Source organism: Notamacropus eugenii, chromosome 3 (assembly GCF_028372415.1).
Source record: "Notamacropus eugenii isolate mMacEug1 chromosome 3, mMacEug1.pri_v2, whole genome shotgun sequence".
Taxonomy (NCBI): Eukaryota; Metazoa; Chordata; class Mammalia; order Diprotodontia; family Macropodidae; genus Notamacropus; species Notamacropus eugenii.
In genome coordinates this window covers 177,958,978-177,980,904 of record NC_092874.1, presented here as the reverse complement: position 1 = coordinate 177,980,904, position 21,927 = coordinate 177,958,978, and the positions used below count along the sequence as shown (strand labels likewise).

General features: G+C 42.4%; 1 protein-coding gene across 8 annotated transcripts in view; it reads left to right on the top strand.

Annotated features, from left to right (window-relative positions):
• The window catches only part of PFKFB3 (6-phosphofructo-2-kinase/fructose-2,6-biphosphatase 3), a 113,920-nt gene that overhangs the window by 76,377 nt on the left and 15,616 nt on the right, over positions 1 to 21,927 (top strand). For 5 of the 8 annotated variants that reach the window (XM_072653429.1, XM_072653423.1, XM_072653428.1 and 2 more), the window contains exons 2-7: positions 13,816 to 13,941; positions 15,301 to 15,397; positions 16,230 to 16,296; positions 17,429 to 17,503; positions 18,050 to 18,106; positions 20,896 to 21,020. In XM_072653429.1, coding sequence (XP_072509530.1) covers positions 13,816 to 13,941; positions 15,301 to 15,397; positions 16,230 to 16,296; positions 17,429 to 17,503; positions 18,050 to 18,106; positions 20,896 to 21,020 — 547 coding nt within the window. Of the gene's footprint in view, positions 1 to 1,207; positions 1,779 to 13,815; positions 13,942 to 15,300; positions 15,398 to 16,229; positions 16,297 to 17,428; positions 17,504 to 18,049; positions 18,107 to 20,895; positions 21,021 to 21,927 lie in introns of those variants that run through there. The other 3 variants (XM_072653426.1, XM_072653427.1, XM_072653425.1) reach the window with 2 other exon arrangements.

Sequence of the window (21,927 nt, the reverse complement as noted above, 5' to 3'; positions counted from 1 at the left end):
ATTTTGAGATGCATCCAGTTTTATGAAAATTTTATACAATTATGAAAATTATTGATAACCGATATAGTTCTCATATCGATAGATTTATTAACAATACTGCTTTGCATTGTGTAGCAAGGGAATTTACATATATGATACGCTTTTAATAAAGCCAGTCATTTGAAAATTAAATTTATTAAGCATTAACTAAGCGCTAACTGCAAGACAATGTACTAGGTCTTCAGAATGCAGAGACCATTACGTACCCTGCCCTTAAGATATTTATCTTTTACCGAAAATCTAATTGGAACGTTTCTGAAAGGTATATAATTATAACCTATGAAGAATTAATTCCACATGAGATGAAATGCTAAAGCTGTGTTCCTAATTCTCGTTTCATTAATCAGTTCCTTCGAGGGGGCTTGTCACTTTTCCTTTCTGCTCAGTACTTATCCCACTACCCACTCTGTGAGTTCTTCGCCAAGGTTCCAGTGTCATTGTGACCTGAAGGGCTGGGAAGGGATACTTTCAAAGCAGTTAGAATCTCCAGGAAGCCACTGGGGAAAAGGATTAGGATTGGGTATCATGGTGATTGCTTCAGTTTGGTACTGTCACTAACAAGACTAAAGTTTGGGGCATAGGTAAATGGTTTCTTGGGGGATGGGGCGTGTGGGGCTCTTCGTGTTCCCCTTAAATTTTGGCAAACCATTTAGCATAATATAGAAAGCCTCCATTCCTCCACAACGAAACGTGATCTCTGTCATTCTACATTCTCCCATCCATGACTCACCTTGCAGAGATCAGTCTATTTAAAATTGCTAAAGCCTCTCCCCACTTAGTAACTTTGATTACTAGGAAGCCGTATTCATTTATACGAGGGCTAGGATGTCAGTTGCCATTTGGGGGAGGGAGGAGAAGGGAGTTTACAAAAAAGAGGTGGCTAGATTGTGTACTTTTCTGATAGGAAGAGGGGGAGCGGTGATCCTATGGGGCACCTTATTTTATTTTCCATTTAATAAAGCAGGGGGCGTAGGAGTGAAACAGGCCGGGAGAGTAACCCGATAGCCGGGAGGGGGCAGCAGCCGAACGCTCTCCTCGGTCCTTCTTTGCTTGTCCTTCCTAACCAGGACAGAAAGAATGTTCTCCCCGCCCAGGGGCGGTCGGTGGGCGTGGATGCCGGCCGGCGTCGTCAAGTCTTAGAAATAGCCTCAGTCTGCGAGGCTTCGGTGCAGTATCTGAGAGAGAAACGAAAAGGAGAGACCCGGAAAGCCGACAGTCTGTGGCCCTGAAAGCTCGCTTGCAGGCGTGCGTCTTCAGGCAGAGAAAGTCGGGTGGGGACGGCTGGTTTGCTCGCAGTCATTGCGGAGCCTCGCCGAAGCCTTTGTAGCATCCGTCCCCGGAGCCACGGGGCAGCCCCCTAACTCAGCGTTGCTCGTGCAGCCGCTCTGAGGGTGGGGACGATTGAAGCTGAGATCTGGGAAGAAAGCTCAGGTTTAGAATCTTTGCCTACGCGTAGCAAGACTCGTGTTTTGCAAGACTTTTTTAGGGTTGTTTTTAAAAGATCGTACTGTGTGGTTGTATCTACCGTACGCATCTTCCACCCCCTCTTCCCGCTTTGTCTTCTGAGGTCTTTTGATTCCAAATCTGATCTACAAATTTAGTGAGTTTGGGCAGGGGAAGGGTGGTGCCACACCGAAACCTCTCAGTGAAGATGCCCATGGAGCTGACTCAGAGTCGGATGCAAAAGATATGGATTCCTATCGATCACCGGCCTTCGCTGCCAAGACGTAGGTACCGAGGTGCGGGAATTGTAGCCCCTAGGGGGATGGGAGGGACCTACGGCGTGGATGTACGCCTCTCCAGCCTTTGTGTCTTGGTTTGTTTAAACGTGAACCCTTTGGGAAGAGCCATTGTGTGTCTGCGATTTGAGAAGCACGCTTTTGTGTTCCAGGCGGGCTGCGGCTCGGGTGGTCCCGGGATCTGTCGCCGGTAGGGAGTTGGAGCGTGGAAAGAGGAGCCCACTGGAGGAGGGCTTGGGGGGAGGGGTTCCCTTAGTTCCAGAGCGGCAGGTGGTCACGCTCCTTTCCGACTCCGGAGCCAGGGGTAGCTTTGGTCCTAGGTGCTCCGGGAGGCTGGAGGAGGCACGCCGAGGAAACTAGGGGGCCTCTCCTGCGGCGAGGTGGCCGGGGCTTGTTTCATTGCAGACAGGCAGCGCTCAGACTGCTGTGGGTGCTCCTCCCCTCTCCGTGGGGGGCGACGGAGGGGGCGGACAGGGTTGGCGCAACCTGACACCATTCAGGCTCGCGTTCCTAGGCTGGAGCCCTGCGACTGCGCTGCGCCTGGGTGTGTGTCAGTGGAGAGAGGGATGGAGGAGGGAAATTCCTGGGGGAGGAGGGAGATAGCCGGGAGTGGGTGGGGGGGGCGTCGGGGGTGGGGGTTAGAGCTAGTTTCCCTCCACGTGCGCCTCCGGGGCGGGAAAGGGGCCGTCGCGGGCGTGCCCAGCCCTGCGACTCAGGAAAGCCAGGACGAGACGAAAACCCGGAGAGCAGGCTCTGTCTATAGAGGCCGATGCCGGCATTCCGTCTGCCCGGGGCTGGAGGTCGGCTTCGGGGATGCCGGAGCGCACGAGCGCGTTCATGCTCCTCCGGTGCCGCCGCCTCCTCGCAGTCTTCCCCACCTCCAGGTCTGACTCAGACTGGCCCGGCTTTGAACTTGATTGTTCAGCTGGGGCCCGAGGAAAGGTCTCGTGACTCGCAGATCTCCGGCTCTGGTCCGCCCGCCCCCGCCCGCCCCCGGCCTCGGCTCTGCGGGTAGCTGATGCAAGGAGCATCACGCGAGCGCTCCGGGCCACTGGAGGAACGGAGCAGCCGAGCTGCCTGCGGGGGGCGGGCTTGCGGGAACTGGGAGAGCTAGGAAAAGCCGAAATCCTGAACCGAGGGGTTGGGGAGCTTGGCAGCTGCCTGGGGACCGGCTAGCCTCGGAGAGGGCTCTCGTCTCGTTTGTGACCCTTATTCCAAAGTGTCCTTGCGATACCTCCTCCGCTCCCCTTTCCCACATTAGTTTGAAGAGATCCATCTCTTAGAATAAATGCAGAATGGTTGAACTCAACCACGACATACTCTCTCATTAGTTAGTCAGGACCTGTTCCTGAATTCTAAAGAGATTGACTAGAATCCGCCAGACCAATAAAGTTGATTTTTTTCCATTAAAGCAAATACTCGGACACCCTCCTCAGCCGCGCTGTATTTGTAAATGCTTTACAGTGGCTCGTTTTTTAATGGGGTCCAAAGCATTTCTGAGTTTGAGAAATTGATTCCGGGATTTCTTGGACTATCTCCTCCCGAGATAATCTCCTCTTGTGAGATGTCGGGGCATATCTTCTGCTTGGTCAGCTCCTAAAGGAAAGACAGCACCTGGCAGTGGTAGATGGTACCCGATGCGTCTGGTGCTGCCTTCTTATTTCATGCCTCCCACCTCCCAGGAACTGAGGCGTTTTTCTTTTAAGTGGGATCTAGGAATTATGAGTTCGGTCCAGTTCTTTACTTAGTATACAGTACCTCGCACTTAATAATTGACAGTCCCGGATGGAGACTTGGCCTCGCCTTTATTCTCACCCTAAGGGATCTGATCCCTTGATAATCCATTCTCGTGTGGGTGGGGTGGGGGGAAGGTGCTTTGAGAATGCTAAAATACAGTTCCTGGCATCTAATCTTACCTTCCCTTTCCAGCTTTCCGATATTTTGGTGGAGGCAAACCTTCGATTGCAGAAGCAGGTGATGAGTCCTTTTGTTACCTGCGAGTCTCTAGAGAACTAGGTTCCTGCCTGGGAGTGGCATTTATATTCTGTAGTCTGATAGAGGACAGGGTTTGGATCATAAATTTTGCCTCTGCTCTTTTGCCTAGGCTCAGGAGAACGTTGGTCTTAGACTTTAAGTGTCTGGTGTAATTGAGCGTCTGTGGAAACTTTTCTGTGCAATTTGGAATGCATTTTCTCCATTTCGAATAAAGCCAAATTCTAAAGCTCTGAGTTGGGAAAGGCCAATTTCGGCAATAAAATATTGTTAAAAATGTTTGTTTTCATTGATTCTGTGGGGTATTTGAATAACGCCTTCTCCAGAGAGGTGGATATGTGTTCGTGGGGTTCACGGCAGAATTCTAAGGGTCTTTCAGTATTAACAGAATAACTCCTTGAATTGCTTGACTTTTGGAGAGGGCGAGTCATTTTTTTTTTTAAATTATTTGGGTCACCATTACACTTCCACGGTCCTGCACGTCTCACACGAAGAGAAAAATATCTCTTAAAGCTCAATTGCATTCTTAGGCATTCAAAGCACCGGGGAAGCGAGCGTGCAGAGCTGCTGAGGAGGGGCATTCTGGAAAGCAGATGGAGTGTTTCTCTTTTCCTTTGAAATCGCTGTACAGGTTCATGAATTTGGATCTCAAATGATCTCTCGGAGCCCTTTAATTTACGCCTGTCACCTAGCTTAATTTCTGTTCACAGACAAAATATCAAAAAAGCCTCCTTTTGTTTGACACAGAAAAGGAGAATTTACTGTCTTTGCAAATCGTCCTTTTTTCCCATTTGGCTTTTAAGATGTTTTAGAACTTGGCATTCACCTATTTTTATAGTTCAGCCAACCTGTTCTTTTTCTTACAGGTATCACTCCTACCTGTCTTGCCTGGAACTCTACCCCGCCTCTAGACTGGCCTCCTTGGCCCCAACTAAAATCTCACCTAAAGGAAGCCTTCCCCAGTCCTTCTTTATTTCCAGTGCCTTCCTTCTGTTAATTGTCTCCTAATTATCGCATTTACATCTTGCTTTGTATATATGTTTGTTTGCATGTTGTCCCCGGGTTTAGACTGTAAGCTCCTTGAGAGACGGGACTATATCTTTTGCCCTTTTTGTATACTCAGCACTTAGCACAGTCCCTGGCACCTAAGAGGTACTTCATAAAATGTTGATTAATTTTTGTCCCTTCTCTCTAAATATTTGTTGAATGTCTGCAGGACCAGGCATTATTGCCAGGTTCTGAGTTTAGAGGGATGGCATAATAAAAGACTGACCTCAGAGTTTAACATAATTGGGAAGAAGGTTTGGAATGTCAGGGATATACATGAACACGCAGAAATGTATGGGGAAAAGAGAAACAAAAATAATATCTCACAATTACAGAGAAACATAGATTCTCAAGATTGGCCAGGAGCCAGTGCTCCCAGAAACAGATTAAAGTTTAATTGGGAAATGTCTGGGGCAGCTTTTTGTCGAAGTAGATGAGAGAGCCAAGCCTGGAGTCAGGAAGACTCATCATCAGGAGTTCAAGTCTGGGCTCAAGATACTAGTTGTGTGACCCTGGACAAGTCACTTAGCCCTGTTTGCCTCAGTTTCCTCATCTGCCAAATGAGCTGGAGAAGGAAATGTCAAACCACTCCAGTATCTGCCAAGAAAACCCCAAATGGGGTCACAAAAAATCGAACATGACTGAACTGAAAAGGGGAGAAATGTTTAACAAAATAAACACGATGTAGATTTGTTAATTTTTGATTTTCTAAATCATTATGCTTCCTGAATTTGAGTTTGACTCCACTGATCCGGGATATTCCAGCCATACCTGAGCCAAGAATCCCCACTACAGCATTCCCCACAATTATTTCCTACAGAACCAGAAATGGAATGGGTTTTTAGAAACTAGCATCTTATCCCCAAACTGTAACCTGAATAGGAATTCACTGTCCATAGTCTATTAGGAGGTTAACCCACCCTTTGATTGAAGACCTTAAGTCATAGTGGGAATCCACTGGCTTCTTGTGTAGCTCTAATTGTTTTTTATTTTAACAAAGAAAAAGCCCCCTGCCTTGCTGACCCTGCAAGTATAGGGGCTGCTCATAGGCCAATCTCATTCTGCTCTGTTTGCCACCTGCTCAAGCTTAGCCATTCGCTTGCTCACCATATTAATGTCACTCTTAGTGCTGAGCTTAGCACAGGGCCTCAAACATAGTAGGTGCTTAGTAAGTGTTAATGATTGATTGAACCATTTGTGACTACTGGCCTGACTGCTTTGGGGGTTAGCCAGTCATCAAAGAAAAGGATCTCCTTTCTGTTAGGCTTGATTTCTCAATGCTGCTTTATCTAGATGCTTACCCAGCATATGCGTATTAGGTATTTTAGAATTTGGCCAGAAAGTGAAATCAACTTCACTGATCTATGGTTTGTAGGATACACGCCTAAAATTTATTAATTTTTTGGTGGGAGAAATTTGGACATCTTTCTCTGGTAGCTCTTCCATTTAGTGTCTTTCAGAGATCTCTGACTGTAGGTCAACAATCACATCCACTAATTCTTTCAGGACTTAAAATGTTTCATTTATAATGGGTGACTAGAACTGGAATGGCAAATATCTTGTTGGGTATCAACTGTCTGTTTGCTATTTTTGTTATGCTTTATACAGTCCAAAGATCAGTTTCCTTGGTAGAAAAAAAACAAGGAAAATAAAGGTTGAATGGTTCTACCTTTTCTCCTTTATCAGGGATCATCTCATCTACTCCAAGCATCAATATTCTCCCTTTTTTTTCTCCATAGGATAGGGATTGGGCCCTTATTTAATAACATTGGTTTGAGAAGTCTTCTATCTATGGAAGTTGACAAATCAACTTCTTTGCTTAACTTGAGAATCTTAGGGAATTGTTTGGGGCCATGAGAGATAAGTAACTTGCCTAGGAATTTACAAGGCAGCTAGGTGGCAAGGTAGAGCACTGGGCCTGGAATCAAGAAGACTCATCTTCCTGAGTTCAAATCTGGCCTCAGACACTTTCTAGCAATGTCACCCTGGGCAAATCACTCTGCCTCACTTTCCTCATCTGTAAAAAAGAACTGGAGAAGAAAATAGCAAACTGCTGTAATATCTTTGCCAAGAAAACCCCAAAGGGATCAAGAAAAGTCAGACATGACTGAAATCAGCAGTTAGGAATTTACAGCCAATATGTATCAGGAATTGAACCTGGGTCTTCTTGGCTCCAAGCCCAGCTCAGTATCTATACATGCTGCCTCTTTTTTCTAGTATAATTTTTTAACATACTACCCACCCACCATTTAAAAAAATTATCCTTAGCTGTCCTCACCAGTCTTATCTTCTGAATATTTAACTTGTATTACCTTCCCTTGTTTCCCACATTAAAAAAAAAATCTCCATTGGTTAGTGATTCCACGTTGGTTAGTGATATGTGTACAAATCAATCTCTTTGGAGAACTCCTTTTTCTTCCTCTTTTCCTCCTTTTCCTCCCCTCTTTTGTGTCTTTAGAATGTCATTGTTGACAACTTCCTTATCCCTCTTGGGACAACATCATCTTTGGAATGTGATCCTATGTAACCTTTCTCTGAACCTTTTGAAGTCTCTGCCCAAATCTAGGGTGCATGTTAGGCTATTCTCAGCTTTTCTCTCCTTCATCACAAATTCCATGGTGGGGAGGGGTCACTAGCTTCCAAAGTTCCTGATATTTCAACTCAACAAACACAGTTTCTCCTCAATGGTGTCAGTGAATAAATATTCACTTTATTGCATGGTATACCTTTTTTTTTTTTTTAAGGATGAAGTTATCATGAAAGTAAATCAAGAGATTATTAAATTAAGAGAGATTTCTGTTTTGGGAAAAAGAGAGCTCAGCAGATAGTTAGGTGACTGAAGTCACTTGCTACCAATACATGATCTCTCTGTGCCAGGCTTGTGGTCTGTTTCCTGAACACATCTATTTCTCCTTTTTGAGGATCTGTAGTAGTCACTGACGGATGACAATAGTCATCTCTTTTTTGCCCCCTTCCCAACTTGATTTTCACCTATATCCCCTTTTGATTGTAGATTTCTTTGCATACATATGTCTTTATAATAAACAGTATTAATGTATTCCTATCTCCTCATGGCTTTACTTTGCTTATTTCTTTTGGATAAGGGGCTGTGGTCTAATCATGGGTCCCCCTCCGTCTGTCTCAGAGACACCTATAATTTTGAGTGGAATGTGTAGTACACCGGGTGGTGTTCAAGCCTTTAATTTTTTTTTTTTAGAGAAACAAATATCTAGGCACAAGGGTTTAGAGGTGATACAATAGGTAATTGAGTGAGCTATATTTGGTGACTGCTATCTTTTACCCATTCTAGCTCCAGCAATGTTCTTTATAGGCTGTTCATAGGATCACAGGACATAGTGATGAATAACAGTGTTGGTCCTGGAATCAGGAAGACTTAGATTCAAATGCTCCCTTCATAGTTGTATGATCATAAGTAAGCCACTTAACTTCCGAGCCCATGTTTCTTCTTTGCATAATAGGCATAACTAATACTGATAATAGCATCCAGTAGGGGAAAAATGAGACTGGGTCTTTTGAGATTTGGTGTTCCCTTATTATATAGAAGGGGTAGCTAGGTGGTGGTGCAATGGATAGAGTACCAGGCCTAGAGTCAGGAAGACTCATCTTCCTGAGTTCGGATCTGACCTTATAACTAGCTATGTGACCTTGGGCAGTCACTGAACCCTCTTTGCCTCAGTTTCCTCATTTGTAAAATGAGCCAGAGAAGGAAATGAGAAACCACTCCAGTACCTATGCCACAGAAACCCCAAATGGGATCACAGAGAGTGGGACACAACTGAAAGCAGCTGAACAGCAACAGATATTGTAAAGAAAAGGACTGTTGAAGTCATGTTAGCATAGAGTTCAAGGGGTATTTGGAGGGTGGTGTGATGTTCTAAAGGACAGCTACCATAATAATGACATCACTCTATTTTAAAAAATGCTTTTTAGGGTTTTGAGAATGCTTTATATGCCATAGATGATCATATCAGTCCTCTCAGGCAAGCAGAGCATATATTTTCCCCTATTTTACAGATGAGAAAATTGAGGAAAAATGAACTCTTGGTCCAAGGTTGCCTGACAGGTTTCAGTTTCCTTGACTGTAAACATCAACAGGTTGGACTGGATGATCCCTGAGGTTCTCTCTAAGGTTAGATTTGTGATCCTGTGAATAGCTTATGAAGAATAGAGCTGGGGCTAAAACGGAAAATCAAGCCTTCTGACTCTACTACACCATAATTTGTTTCTTTACTAAACGACCCCGACTGCTACTGCCAGAGACCGATCTCTGGGGTTGGATGGACCATTCACTGGTCTGATCCTGGGTCTTTTTATGCTTAGGAATTTGATACAATGAAATCTGGATGCCCAGCAATAACCTTTTCTTCCATCACCTGCATTATTCCTCCTTGGTTGTTCTTACCTGGTGTTTCCTGCATTCCATTCTGATGAGGGTCTAGGCAGGACTTATCTGTTTTCCTTAGACTGCTGAGGGGGTGATTACATACCAACAAAGTTAAGGCAGGTAGGTTTTTCACTTTAGCTTTCATTTTTGCCACTCCCTAGCTTTGAACTGTTTCTCTTGGTTACTGTGATCTTGGTAGGATTAAGTAATAGAAAAGAGGGTAATTTTAAATTCCATTAAACAACCACTGAGTGATCCACTGCCTTTCCTGCTTGCTCTGGTTTGGGGACCGTCATGTGAACCCTGGTTTTTTTGAGGTTAGTGTCTCATAGAGCCATTTACCTGGAAGGAAAGGTGTTTAGTCTATTAGACTGTGGTCACCAGGCCACAGTTTTCTGTGGGAGAAGGAAGAGGAGTTGGGCCGGGGTGGGGGGGGTGGGGGGAGAGGAAGCAGATAATAACACAGAGGAGGGATGATTACATTGTTGTTTGTCACAGCCTGTCATCAGTTCTGAGGTCACAGGAAATTGAGGGTTCCCTTAAGAGGGAAAGGAGAGGGGGGATGGCCAAGAGAGATGCCTCAGCTGTCTGTTGTTAAAGAATGATGAAAGAAGGGAAATTGGGGCAAGGGGGAGTTTGTGAGTTTGTGAGATCCCAGTTTAAATGTGCAGTGGGAAAATGGTTTTAGTGATGTTAGGACTGGGAAGATGTGTGGAAGATCAGGAAATAGGAAAAGGGAGGACAAGACAGATACATCCCAGTTTCCCCTGTAGTCAGACCAGGGCGGGGGTTCCTAAACTTTTTTTGTGTCATCAATGCCTTTTCTACTGGATGTAATGTCCAAACATTAAATGCATAAATGTATTCTCAGAATACAACATTATGCTATATGTGTATCCATACACATGTTCTATATAGTTTCCTTTTTAGCCTACACATTTTATGCATTTATATATGTGTGTGTGTGTATGTACATATATACACATGTGTATGTGTGGTTTCATTTGTACTCTTGTGCATTTTATGCATTTAAATGTTTTTGGACATGTTTTATACATTTAATATTTTATGCGTTTACTGTTCGAACATTTAAGTGTTTTTTTAAAAACACTTTAAAATAAAATAAATAATAAAATAAAACTACATAAGATAAAGTGCAGAGGATTACAAAGGAAACCAATTATATATGTGTTTAATTATCAGACTATTTTTAAAAGTTCATAAACCCCAGGTTAAGAATTCCCCTGGTCTAGGGAATGAAGTGGGGGAAGTAGTGACAGGTACTGCTGTCTTAAATTTTGGCAAACTGAACTGTTCCCATAAAGAAAGAAACAAATTTACAACATCATACATAGGGTCATAGATTCAGAGATGGACAGCTCCTCAGAGAGATCATTTGGTGACTAGATTTTAGTCTAACCCTCAGTTTTATAAGACAAGGAAGCCAAAAACTCAGGGCCTTGTTTAAAGTCACACAGGAAGGATGTGTGTGATGCTCCAATTGGTGCCTTGACCCCACCAAATGCAGAACTCTATATAGAACCTTGGGACTGTAGTAATTTTTTGTCTCTTTTTCAAATGGGGTAACTGAGAATGAGGGTTGAGTGCCTTGATCACAGTCATACCACTAGTAAATGACAGAAGGGGGACCCAAACCCAGTGCCAAGTCTACTATACCATCTTTTAGCTCTAAATCGAAGGTCCTGTGTTAAGAGATCTGGGCTGTGTAATTTTAACAGATAACTTACTAATCAGCTCTTACTTTCTCCAATGACCTGGTTCCTATGCCAGCCTACTTGGTTAGCCTTTTGACCTCTTACAGAACTAGGAAGCAAATCTGAGAATAGCTAAGTGGGTGTTTGAAACACTTGATCTCAGCCTATTAAAACAAGCACTGCCATGTTTGGATGGAGTTGGGATGCCCAGCTTAAATGAAAGGTTGCTCCTTTCCTTGGCCTGGAAGCAAGGTGCTTGCTAAGCTGTTTGTATGTCTATTCTGACACTTGGACACCTTAAAATAGCATATTAAAGTCCCTATCTAAATATGTGTCCATTTGGATGGAGTAGTAATGTGTAATAGTAAAGATCTCGGTGGAGGGGTGGGGGGAGGCTAAGTAGACTTTATACAACCTGTGCATCTTGGCACTTGCCCTTTTAATGTAAGTAGATTTTCTGTAGTTGCTAAGGAATAACTGAGAAGGTGAGACTTTCGCTGGTCTGTCAGCTCATTTGAGGACCAGGCTTTAGTTTGGAATCTTTCTGGCTGCTTGCCTCTGCTTCCATTGAGAACTCGCTCATGAATATAAGGGACATGTTGCAGAATCAGCCAGATGACAGAATAAAGAAATCTGATGCCATAGATTTGTAGATCAGTCCCTTGTGTGCATCTTTCTAAATGATAACAGCTGTCACTTACATAATACTCTTGTACTCTTCCATAAACCATCTCATTTGGTAGACTTATGAAGGTCTTGGAAGATACTTCCTGCTTTGGATTGTTGGGATTCAGTTACCTGAGTTGAAGCCAAGGGCAAATGGTAGTGCAGTCCAGGTTTCCCTGGGATCAGTGACTCCGGCTGGGACTTGGCTTGTGGTTTAGTGGATTTAGATGGTATATCTGCCATCCCTTGACTTGTCATTCAAGTGGAAAAGTAGTAGGGGAGGGTCTGAGAGTAACGGAGATGGAAAAATTAGGTGTTTACCTGTCTCCTGACCAAAGGATGGGATTAACATTATCTGGGTTCTAATCTTGCTTGGAATTTTATTTTATAAACTTTCACCCATGTGGTGAGAAGGAGGTTGTAAAAAGGTAACAGAAGCTATGTAATTGGATTGTGAGAGTTGAATTTATTACTGGTCTCTGTAATTTGGCTGAATGTGGGACCCTGCCTTTCACACATTGCCATGTATACTCTCCCTCAGTTTCTGCTTTCATTAGATTGTTACTGATTGGCCAACTATAGGTCCTAGGCTAAGCCCGGATTAGTCATTGTATGGGCCCTGATTGGTTCCGAGTGAAAGTAAATCGCAGTCTTTTCTGTTTTGGCCAGAAACCCTGGGGGTATTTCCAGATTGATTTTTTTTTTTTAAACTAGGTAAGAGGCCATTCTCTGCCTCAATTCTTATCTAGACTTAATCATTGAATGGATTTTGACTCAGTCAAACCATGACCTGGGAAAGACTTTAGCTTAAAAAGGCCAGGATCTCCCACTACACCTGGGTCTTCTCCACTCATCTTGATCTATATTTAATCACTGGGCCCAGATGGCTCTGGAGGAGAAAGTGAGGCTGGTGACTTTGCACAGCTCTGCCTCACTTCAATCCAATTCACTTGTATGTCATGGCATCACCTCCCTCATGTCATGGTTCTCCTTGAGAAGGAAGGACAGACAAGAACCACATTCATTACTTTGGGCCCTCATTGAGGGCAGGACTGCCTCTTGCCTTTTTTTTTTTTTTTTGTATCCCCATTGCTTAGAACAGTGTCTGGCACCAAAATGTTTTTTTATTGATTGTAAAATTGGCGGGGAAAAAAAATTTCTTTTTTTGTTTACTTAACCTTCCTCTTCAGTGTCAGGGAATACTTGTCCTATACCTCCTTGAGGCCCTGTCCTTCAATTATCACCAATCAACAAGCATTAATTAAGCCCCTATTATTTGCCTGGCACTGTTATGAGGATACAAAGAAAGTGAAGCAAAGCCATGGGAGGAGGCTTATCCCAGTGACCAGGGCTACTTGGCTTGGTGTACTGAATATGAGGGAGTTGTGATAGTAGTAAGATTTCCTGCCCTTTTCACCTCTTCATGTAATTCCATTAGATTATAAACTCCTTAGGGTGCAACTAGGTCAAAATGGAATCAGCAGGACCCGAGTTAAAATGTGGCCTCAGACTCTTACTACTGTAATACCCTGGGCAAGTCCCTTAACCCCTATTAGCTCCAGGGGAAAAGATTATAAACTCCTTGAGGGCAAGGAATATCTTTTTTTACCTCTTTGTATCCCCCTGAGGGCTGCCTGGGTTGTAGAGAATGAATGTTTATCTTCTGAAGCTGAGATTAGGCTGGGAAGGTCTCTTAGGCTGCTAGTTATATGTATTCCATTATAAGAAACTTCAGGTGGTATATTATTGTTACAGACCTCATCAGTTGGTCAGTAAACGTTTATTAAATGCCTCTTTTATGCCAGGTACTGTGCAAAACTCAGGAGATAAAAAGAAAAGTAAAAGAGTACCCTTTTTCAAGGAGTTCACAGTCTAATGGGGAAGACAACATATGAACAACTATGTACAGATATGCTATATACAGGTTTAAATTTGAAATGATCAAGGAGGAAGAAACCAGGGTTAATAAATAAGTTAAGGCTAGATAAATTTCAGCAACTTTCCAAACTTGAAGCTTTCCCATTTTCTGGGTGTTCTTTTCTCTTGGAGAGACAACAGGGGGCATAGTTGTGCCATTTAGGTATGATAGGGTAAATAAAAGTTACATCTGGAAGGGTCTTTGAGCTAAGCTGTGCAGATCTGTAGATCTGCAACTGTACTGATTTGATTATAAGATGCAGGTGTAGATTTATGGTTGTCTTTTCTATTCCAGCCTGTGGACCTCAGCTTACGAATTCCCCTACAGTGATTGTCATGGTTGGACTGCCAGCTAGGGGAAAGACTTACATGTCCAAGAAGTTGACACGCTACCTCAACTGGATTGGTGTCCCCACAAAGGGTAAGGCTGGGTTCTTATGCCAGTATGGTTTAACTTAGTGGGGAGGGTCTAACTGTTTCTGAGTAGAGGCAATTGTGGGGGAGTTGGTAGAGTTTAGAAAGACCTGGGTCCTCCTTATCTCACTTCTGATATTTACAAGTTATGTGACCATGGGCAAATCGCTTAACATTTCTGAAGTTTTCCTCTTCTCTATAAAATGGGCATCATGATGCCTGTATTACTTATCTCCCAGGCATAAATGAGAATATCTATAAAATGTTTTGAAAATAAAGCTCAGTGGAAATGTAATTTCTGCAAACATTTATTACTTACTTTGTGCAAGGTGCTAGGGGGACCCTGCTCTCAAAGATCCCCCATTCTTCTTTGGGATCCAACCTTTACCAAGATAAATAAGTGCATAGTATAGCCAAAGTAATTTAAAGTAGGAGAGTATGCTCATAGCTAGGAATGAGGAATGGGAAGTATCAGGTTGATGTAGTAGGGAGGGCCTAGGTGTGTTTATCTTAGAGATAACTGTTCTGCAACATAAAATTTTAGAATTCCTTGGACTGTTAAGAGATTCAGTGAATTTCCCAGGGTCACACAGCCTTTTATATGTCAGAGATGGAACTTGAACCTACATCTCCTGTTTCTCAGGCTGCTCTGTGTCCATTATTTCCATATTTTCCCTGGAGGTTTTTTACTTCTCTGGGACTCTACCTCTATATGGAATCATATGTGACCACACTTTTGTCAGTTTCACATCCTTGACTGTGGGAGGTCCCGCTGGTGATGGTACTGGGTGATCCATCAATAAATATTCTCTATTAGGCTCTGTGGTAGGAACTGAAGTATTTATAGAGAGAAATGAAACAGACCCTTCCCTCAAAGTGCTTATGTCCTGTTAGGAGAGACAATATGTGCACATATAGGAAGGTACAAAATAAATTATAAGCTAGTTGGGAGAGAATAAGGTACTAGTGGCTGGGAGATCAAGAAAAGTTTCATGTGACCCTTATGTTGCATTTTGACAGAAAATGGAGATTGTAAAAGATAAGAAATTCTAAGGTAAGGAAAATACATTCTAGGCATGGACATGGAGGGTAGCCATTGTGAAGGCATGTCTACCAAGCCTTATCCCTCTTAGGTACAGTCAGGACTGACTAGATAAAATGGTTGAAGGAATCTGATTGGAGTCAATCCTTTCACAGGAATGGATGGAGATTGGGGAGGGGGGTGCAGAAACCTGTATGTTTCAATTTAGTGTCTTCACAAATTATCTAAGTGAGAGCTTTTGGTAGAAGTGGTACTTTGTCTCCTCTATGGGTTGGAGTCTCTCTGCTTTCTCTGACAGTCTTGTTACTTTTCCTTCTTTTGTAGTTTTCAACGTTGGGGAGTACCGCCGGGAAGTTGTGAAGGAGTTCAGTTCTTATAGTTTCTTTCATCCTGACAATGAAGAGGCCATGAAAGTTCGGAAGTAAGTTGGGAAGTAAATGTATTTTTTTTTTCCCCTCCTCCACTTGAACCATGTTGTTCGTCTGGGTTTCTTCTCCTTTAGGGCGTCTCCTTCAACCATCCTCCTGGGTCTTATTTTTATCACACTGTTTGTTTAAGGGGATGGAGAGAATGTGGAATGTGGTGGCTCTTTTGACCTGAAGTCTAAAGGGGAGGAGCAGGGACCGTGAAACCAAGATACTCCCTTTGTATGTGACATGTGGTAATGATGTTCCTCAAATCATGCAGCCTGTCTGGGTCACAACTTCTAGTACCTGTCATCCAGATTTTCTTCTGTTAATGCATTTTAGATAACTGATTGGTAGAAATTCATAACTTATATTCCATTCATTTTTATATTTGGAAAAATGTATGTATTTTCATTTGCAGGGGATTAAAAAACCCCACAAAGAGGTGATTCTTGAAAGCTGGGTTGGGATTTGTAACAGAATAGGTTTACTTGGGGTCTTCTTTGTCTTGTTTAGGGAAAGGTCAAGAATGACTCTTCTGGTTCATGACATTCACTAATAACATAGTGACCAGAAGGAAGACATATTAGCTAGGCTCTTTCGATTGATTTAGATTCTTAGAGCTACTTCCTCAAATTAGTTTGTTCTCTCTTTTTGTCAGGGTAGACAGTCCTAGAATAAGTGCTATTAAATGAAGCATTTTGGTCTTGGGGACTTTAAAAATATGCTTATGAATTTATTCTGAGCCAGTCCTGTTTCTGCTTATATCACTTTGCATCACAGTCATCTACTTCCTATGCATGACCTTCTTCTGATGTGTGTCTTCTGTGTTGTTGTGTATTGCAGACAATGTGCATTAGCTGCCTTGAGAGATGTCCAGTTGTATCTGAAAGAAGAGGGTGGTCAGATTGCAGTAAGTAAAGATAGTGGTTGTCCTCCTATCTCGATCCCACGCTTGACTGGTATTCCTCACAGTCTTGAGTCCCAGACAGGTGTTTTTGTTTTTTCATTGCCAGAGATTTCCCTAAGGCTAAAGCAGTTTGCTTCTTCTTTACCCTTTGGAGGACTGGATGGAAAGAACTGTGCAGTATCTCAGGAAGAGTCAGCAGGTCAGGTCAGGGTAGCAGGGAAGTGGTAGTATACTGCTTGTTGATGGTCCACAAGACCATAGGTATTCATATACAGAGAATGACAACCGGCTGCAGTCAGGAAAACTGGAGTTCAAATCTGGCCTTAGACACTAGCTGTGTGACCTTCAGCAAGTCACTGAATTTCTGTTCTCCTCAGTTTACTTAGCTGTAAAAGGGGGGTAATAATAGCACCTACTTCCAGAGTGATTGTAAAGCTCAAATGAGATAATATTTGTAAAGTGTTTAGCACAGTGCTCGACACATAGTAGGTGTTCAATAAATGCTTATTCCCTTCCCCTCTCCCTCTCTTGATGTTGGCATTTGTACTTGACATTTAAGGAATATTTTGAAAGAACACCAAATGAAGCTAATTAATTGCTTTACCTGCTTCCGATATTTGAAACCTCAAGAATAAGGTTGGACCTCTCAGCTTAGTGTTCCATGGGTGAGGAACCTGTGGCTTTGAGGTCACATGTGGCCCTCTAGGTCCTCAAATTTGACCTTTTGAGTGAATGTAAGCTTCACAAGACAAATACTTTTATTAAGACCTCAAGGCTACATTCTTCATGCCTGGTTTGGCCTTTGTTCCCCAAGTATATCTGCTTTCAGAACTGTCTTTGTGCAGAAAAAATAAAAATTGCATTTCAAAGATTGAGCATAGAGAACCAACTTGGATTCTTTCTTAATTCAGATTCAGGTTGTCTTTTGAGTAAAAATATCTGAGTGATGAGTAAAACCCAAAGAAGAGGGCTGTCTTGGGACATGAAGCTTCCTGCTGGGAGTTGTTATTAGCTTATAATTTTGTTTAGAAAAGTTAGTCAGGAGTAGATTTAGTGAAATAATGAAAAACTCAAAATTTAAAAAAATAATGAAAAAAATGTGTTCTTCTTTTCTCTCCTTCAAATGTACACACAGGTTTTTGATGCTACCAATACCACAAAAGAGAGAAGAGACACGATCCTTGATTTTGCAAAAGAAAATGACTTTAAGGTGAGCCCAAAATTCACCATATGACCTAGAAGGGGATTTTTGGTCCAGAGCATGGGGGTAGTAATAAGCCCTGAGGTTCAGCTGATTGTCAGGTCTAAATGCAGCTTAACTTAATCTACCCATATCTCAGTTTCTCCGTGGGACTCTTTATCAGAATGCTGTACTGAAAGAACATTTCTAAGGAAATGCTTATCCTCTGAGTGAGTTGGGGGTGCAGGGATAGGGGAGGAGAGGATGAGCCTTTTAGAATCTGTAACTTCTTCCAAGCCTAGTCAAGTACTACCTTCGACATGAGACCTTTCCTGATTCCTTCCCCCCTTGCTTGTACCTCCCCTCCACTAAAATTACCTTATATGTATTCATGTACTTTTCTGTGTACACGTTGTTTCCTTAAAATACTCCATGAAGGCAAGGATGGTTTTGTTTCTGTTTCGTATCCCTGTCGCCCAACACATGGGACATAGTAGGTGCCTAATAGATATTTGTTGATCACTTGATAGCATCCCTGATTGTTTAAATTCAGGTTTTTCCCCCCTCTTTCCCCAGGTGTTTTTCATCGAGTCTGTGTGTGATGACCCTTCTGTAGTCGCCTCCAACATCATGGTAAGAGGAGAAAGTCTGCCCCAGTGCAGAGGCAATTTCTTTGACTTTCAGAGCAGGGCATGTGTGGTAGGCCTGTTTCAGAGCAGAGTACTTTTCTCTAAGAGAAACTTTGAGAGCAGAGTGTCTTAAAGGAGGCAGATTGAGCTATGGGGAGAGGAGTGGTTCAAATTAGCAAGTCTCCTGAGGGTTGTAGGTAGGATTCATGCATCAATTAAGCAATCTATAAGCTAGGTGGTAAAGTAGATCGAGCACTGGGCCTGGAGTCAGAAGACCTGAGTTCAGATCTGGCCTTGGGCAGTTCCTAGTTATGTGACCCTGGACAAATCACTTAACCCTGTTTATCTCAGTTTCCATCTGTAAGAGGAGCTGGATAGAAGGAAATGGCAAACCACTCCAGTATCTTTGCCAAGAAAACCCCAAATGGGCCATAGAGTTCCCTACTGAAGGGCATGATTGAAACAACTGAACAACAACAAGTTAACAGAATTGCCCCAAGAGAGAATGAGAATGAGCTAAGGTATTTATTTACAGTTAAAATCGCAGGTAACAGAAACATACTCACATGTATATCCGTACCATGTTTGGTAGGACTCAGAAAAATCAAAGTCGGGTTCACATGAGATGGTGAGATCCAGTTAAAACTCTCTCCCCTCAAGTAGATCACGTGTGGTAAAACTCTTCTTCCATACTTTTCTACTTGGGGAAGAATACTGTAGTAGACAAGTGGAAATGAAATGAGTAATCCACCAGATTGTATTTCAATTTTGATGTGATAATATTTGACACACTGACAGCACTAAATAAAGGAGTCACAATAGACCCTTCATCCCAGATGAAGGAGCTTATTTTTGCCTCCTCCTTTTCTTAGACACTAGACCTGGAGGTATCCCTAGAAGTGAGGGCATTTACTTATAGTTCACTATCTTGTAGGACAGGGGTTCTTAACCTGGGATCTGTGAACTTAGGTTTTTTTTTTTAAAAATTATTTTCATACCTGATATTTCTATACAATTGGTTTCTTTTTTAGTCATATTAAAAAAAAACATTTTGTGAACATGAAGACATTATTCTGAGAAAAAGAGTCCATTCCTAAGCTATTTATAGACTGCCATGACACAAAAAAGATTGGGAACTTCTATTGGTGGATTATTAAAAAAAGGAAAGAGTGGAAACCATAGAAAAATAGTTTATGGTATAGTAAATTAAATCAAGACTTTCACTGAATTTCTTTGTTCTTATCCTCTGAAGTTCCACCTGGGAATAGAGCAAGTTTCAGTAGCTTTTAAGTAATGAGTCATCTTTTCTGTAATTATCTGTAAACTCAGGATTTATTTCTCAGTTCATTAAATCATTCAGTCAGCTATCAGCATATGTTTGGGTGTAATAACAAGGTGGCATTCATACCACTCTCTTTCTCTGCCTTTACAAAAGACATTGATATAATGAGCTTTTCAGGCCAGACCCCATTTTCTGCAACTTATTGTCTTAAAGAGTTTCCTGGAGAACACTGAGAGTGACTTGCCCAGGGTCACGTAGCCAGAATGTATCAGAAGCAAGTCTTGAACCCATGTACTTTTTAATTGACTTCCTGGCTCCAAGACTTTCTTATCTACTATAACAGGCTGCTAAATTTAGAACTGAAACAATCATATAAATTAGAGATATCCATAGTACTCTTGGGTCTCTGGGTGGTACAGTGGATAGAGTGCTAAGCCTGGAAATCAGTAAGATTCATCTCCCTAAGTTCAAATCTGGCCTCAGACACATATTAGCTGTTTGACCTTGGACAAGTCAGTTAATTATTTTGCCTCAATTTCTTCATCTGCAAAATGAGCTGGAGAAGGAAATGGCAAACCACTCTAGTATCTTTGCCAAGAAGACTGCCAAAAAAGGGTCACAATAAATCAGACATGGCTGAAAAACATCAGCAACAAATGGTGCTCTTAATAAAGGTATCACATAGCCAAGGTGAAAGATACTTGGAAAATGGAAATAGGTGGGAAAACTAGACCCAATTTTCACGAACACTTTTTACTTTCCTTTGCATCCTCTGAAATTGATGAAGAAGGAAGGATTTAAATAAACCTTTTGGTTATCCTAGTGTTTTAGCCATTTATTTAAATGTTTCCACTTAGCAAATTTTCATCAGTACTATAGATAAGAGATGGCGTTACTGGTTGAGATTCTCACTTTTCTCCTTTATCTTGACTCAGTGAAAAACAAATAGAAGGGAGTAGGCAGATGAGCATGGGGGCTCCATGACCCACAAGAGTGGGTATTCACTGTCAGAATCATTGAGATGAACATTCGGCTTTGTTCTGGGATGGCAGAAGGAAATGGGACTCAAAGGCGGGGGTGCCTTCTGAATTACCCCCTGCTTGTTACTGCTGGGCACATAGTAGGCACTCAGTACATACTTATTATGATAACTGGAGGGTCAGACTGTCTGGTGACTTAGCATTGAGTTCATACTGAAACATTAAGTCATCAGGGACATCCGTACATGGTCATTACTGAATCTCTCTGGATGCCTTTTCCTGTCTTCAGTAAGGGCTGTGTGGAAGATGTGCCCTCTAGCCATCTGTCCTTCATGCTACCCTTGGTGCCCTCACCCTCTTTACATTCAGTTTCTGACTCTACCCAAATTTTTTTCTACTCTGGGTATTAGGATAATCTTTTTTATCCTGAGGCCTTCTGCGCTTTCCCCTATTGAGAGCCCCAAATCCTGATTAATCTGAAACGAAAGCCTTTCTGTGTGACTCATCAGCTGCTTTTTTGTGTTGTTGCAGGAAGTTAAACTCTCTAGCCCCGATTACAGAGATTGCAGTTCAGCAGAAGCCATGGAGGACTTCATGAAGAGAATTGATTGCTATCAAGTCAACTACCAGCCTCTTGACCCAGATAATGATGATAGGTAACTCAGGAAGTTCTCATTGTCCCTTAAATGGCCCCGTTTTGATATTGACTTCTGTGTTTCAAGGAAAGACATTCTTAAAACGATTATCAAGACATGTTATTGTTAGTATAATTATTGTTAATTCTAAAACTTTAGGGTATATCTTCGAGTTCCCTTGAAAGGTTTGTTAAATTTAAACTTACCCCCTTTATCCTCACTGTATTCTTACTAGGCAGATATAGGAAAATGAGCTTCCCAAGTTAAGGCAGGAACATCAAAAGTTCCAAGTGATAAAGCCAAGGATGCTATTTCCCAGTCCCTTGTTCTGGACATAAGATTTAATTTCACTTTCCCAAAAATTGATTTGGGATTCTTGTAATTGACTTTTGTGAGTCATTTGGCTTACTGGACTTGTGAGTGGTGACTCGCTGTGACTTGTAGCATCAAATTCAGTCTCTTCTATTTGGTATTTAAAGTCCTTCACAATCTGGCTCTGCTCTGTTTTTCCAGGCTTAGTAGACATTGGTCTGTTTTTGTATCCAAAGCACTTAAACACAGTGCTTGGCCTATTTTTGTTGTTCAGTAGTGTCTGACTCTTTGTGACCTCATTTAGGTGTCACTAGAGTGGTTTGCCATTTCCTTCTCCAGCTCATTTGACAGATGAGGAAACTGAGGCAAACAGGGTTAAGTGACTTGCCCAGAGCCACACAGCTAAGAAGTATCTGAGGTCAAATTTGAGCTCCGGTCTTCCTGACTCCAGGGTTGGTTCTTTATCCACTGTGCCACCTAGCTGCCTCATAGATACTTGACCTGTAGTAAGCATTTAATGCTTATTGATTGATCCTTGCACAGACGCATTGGTTTTATGTCACACATACAGGACATTGTCTCCTGCCTTTATCCATTTTCCTTGGCAGTTCCCTAT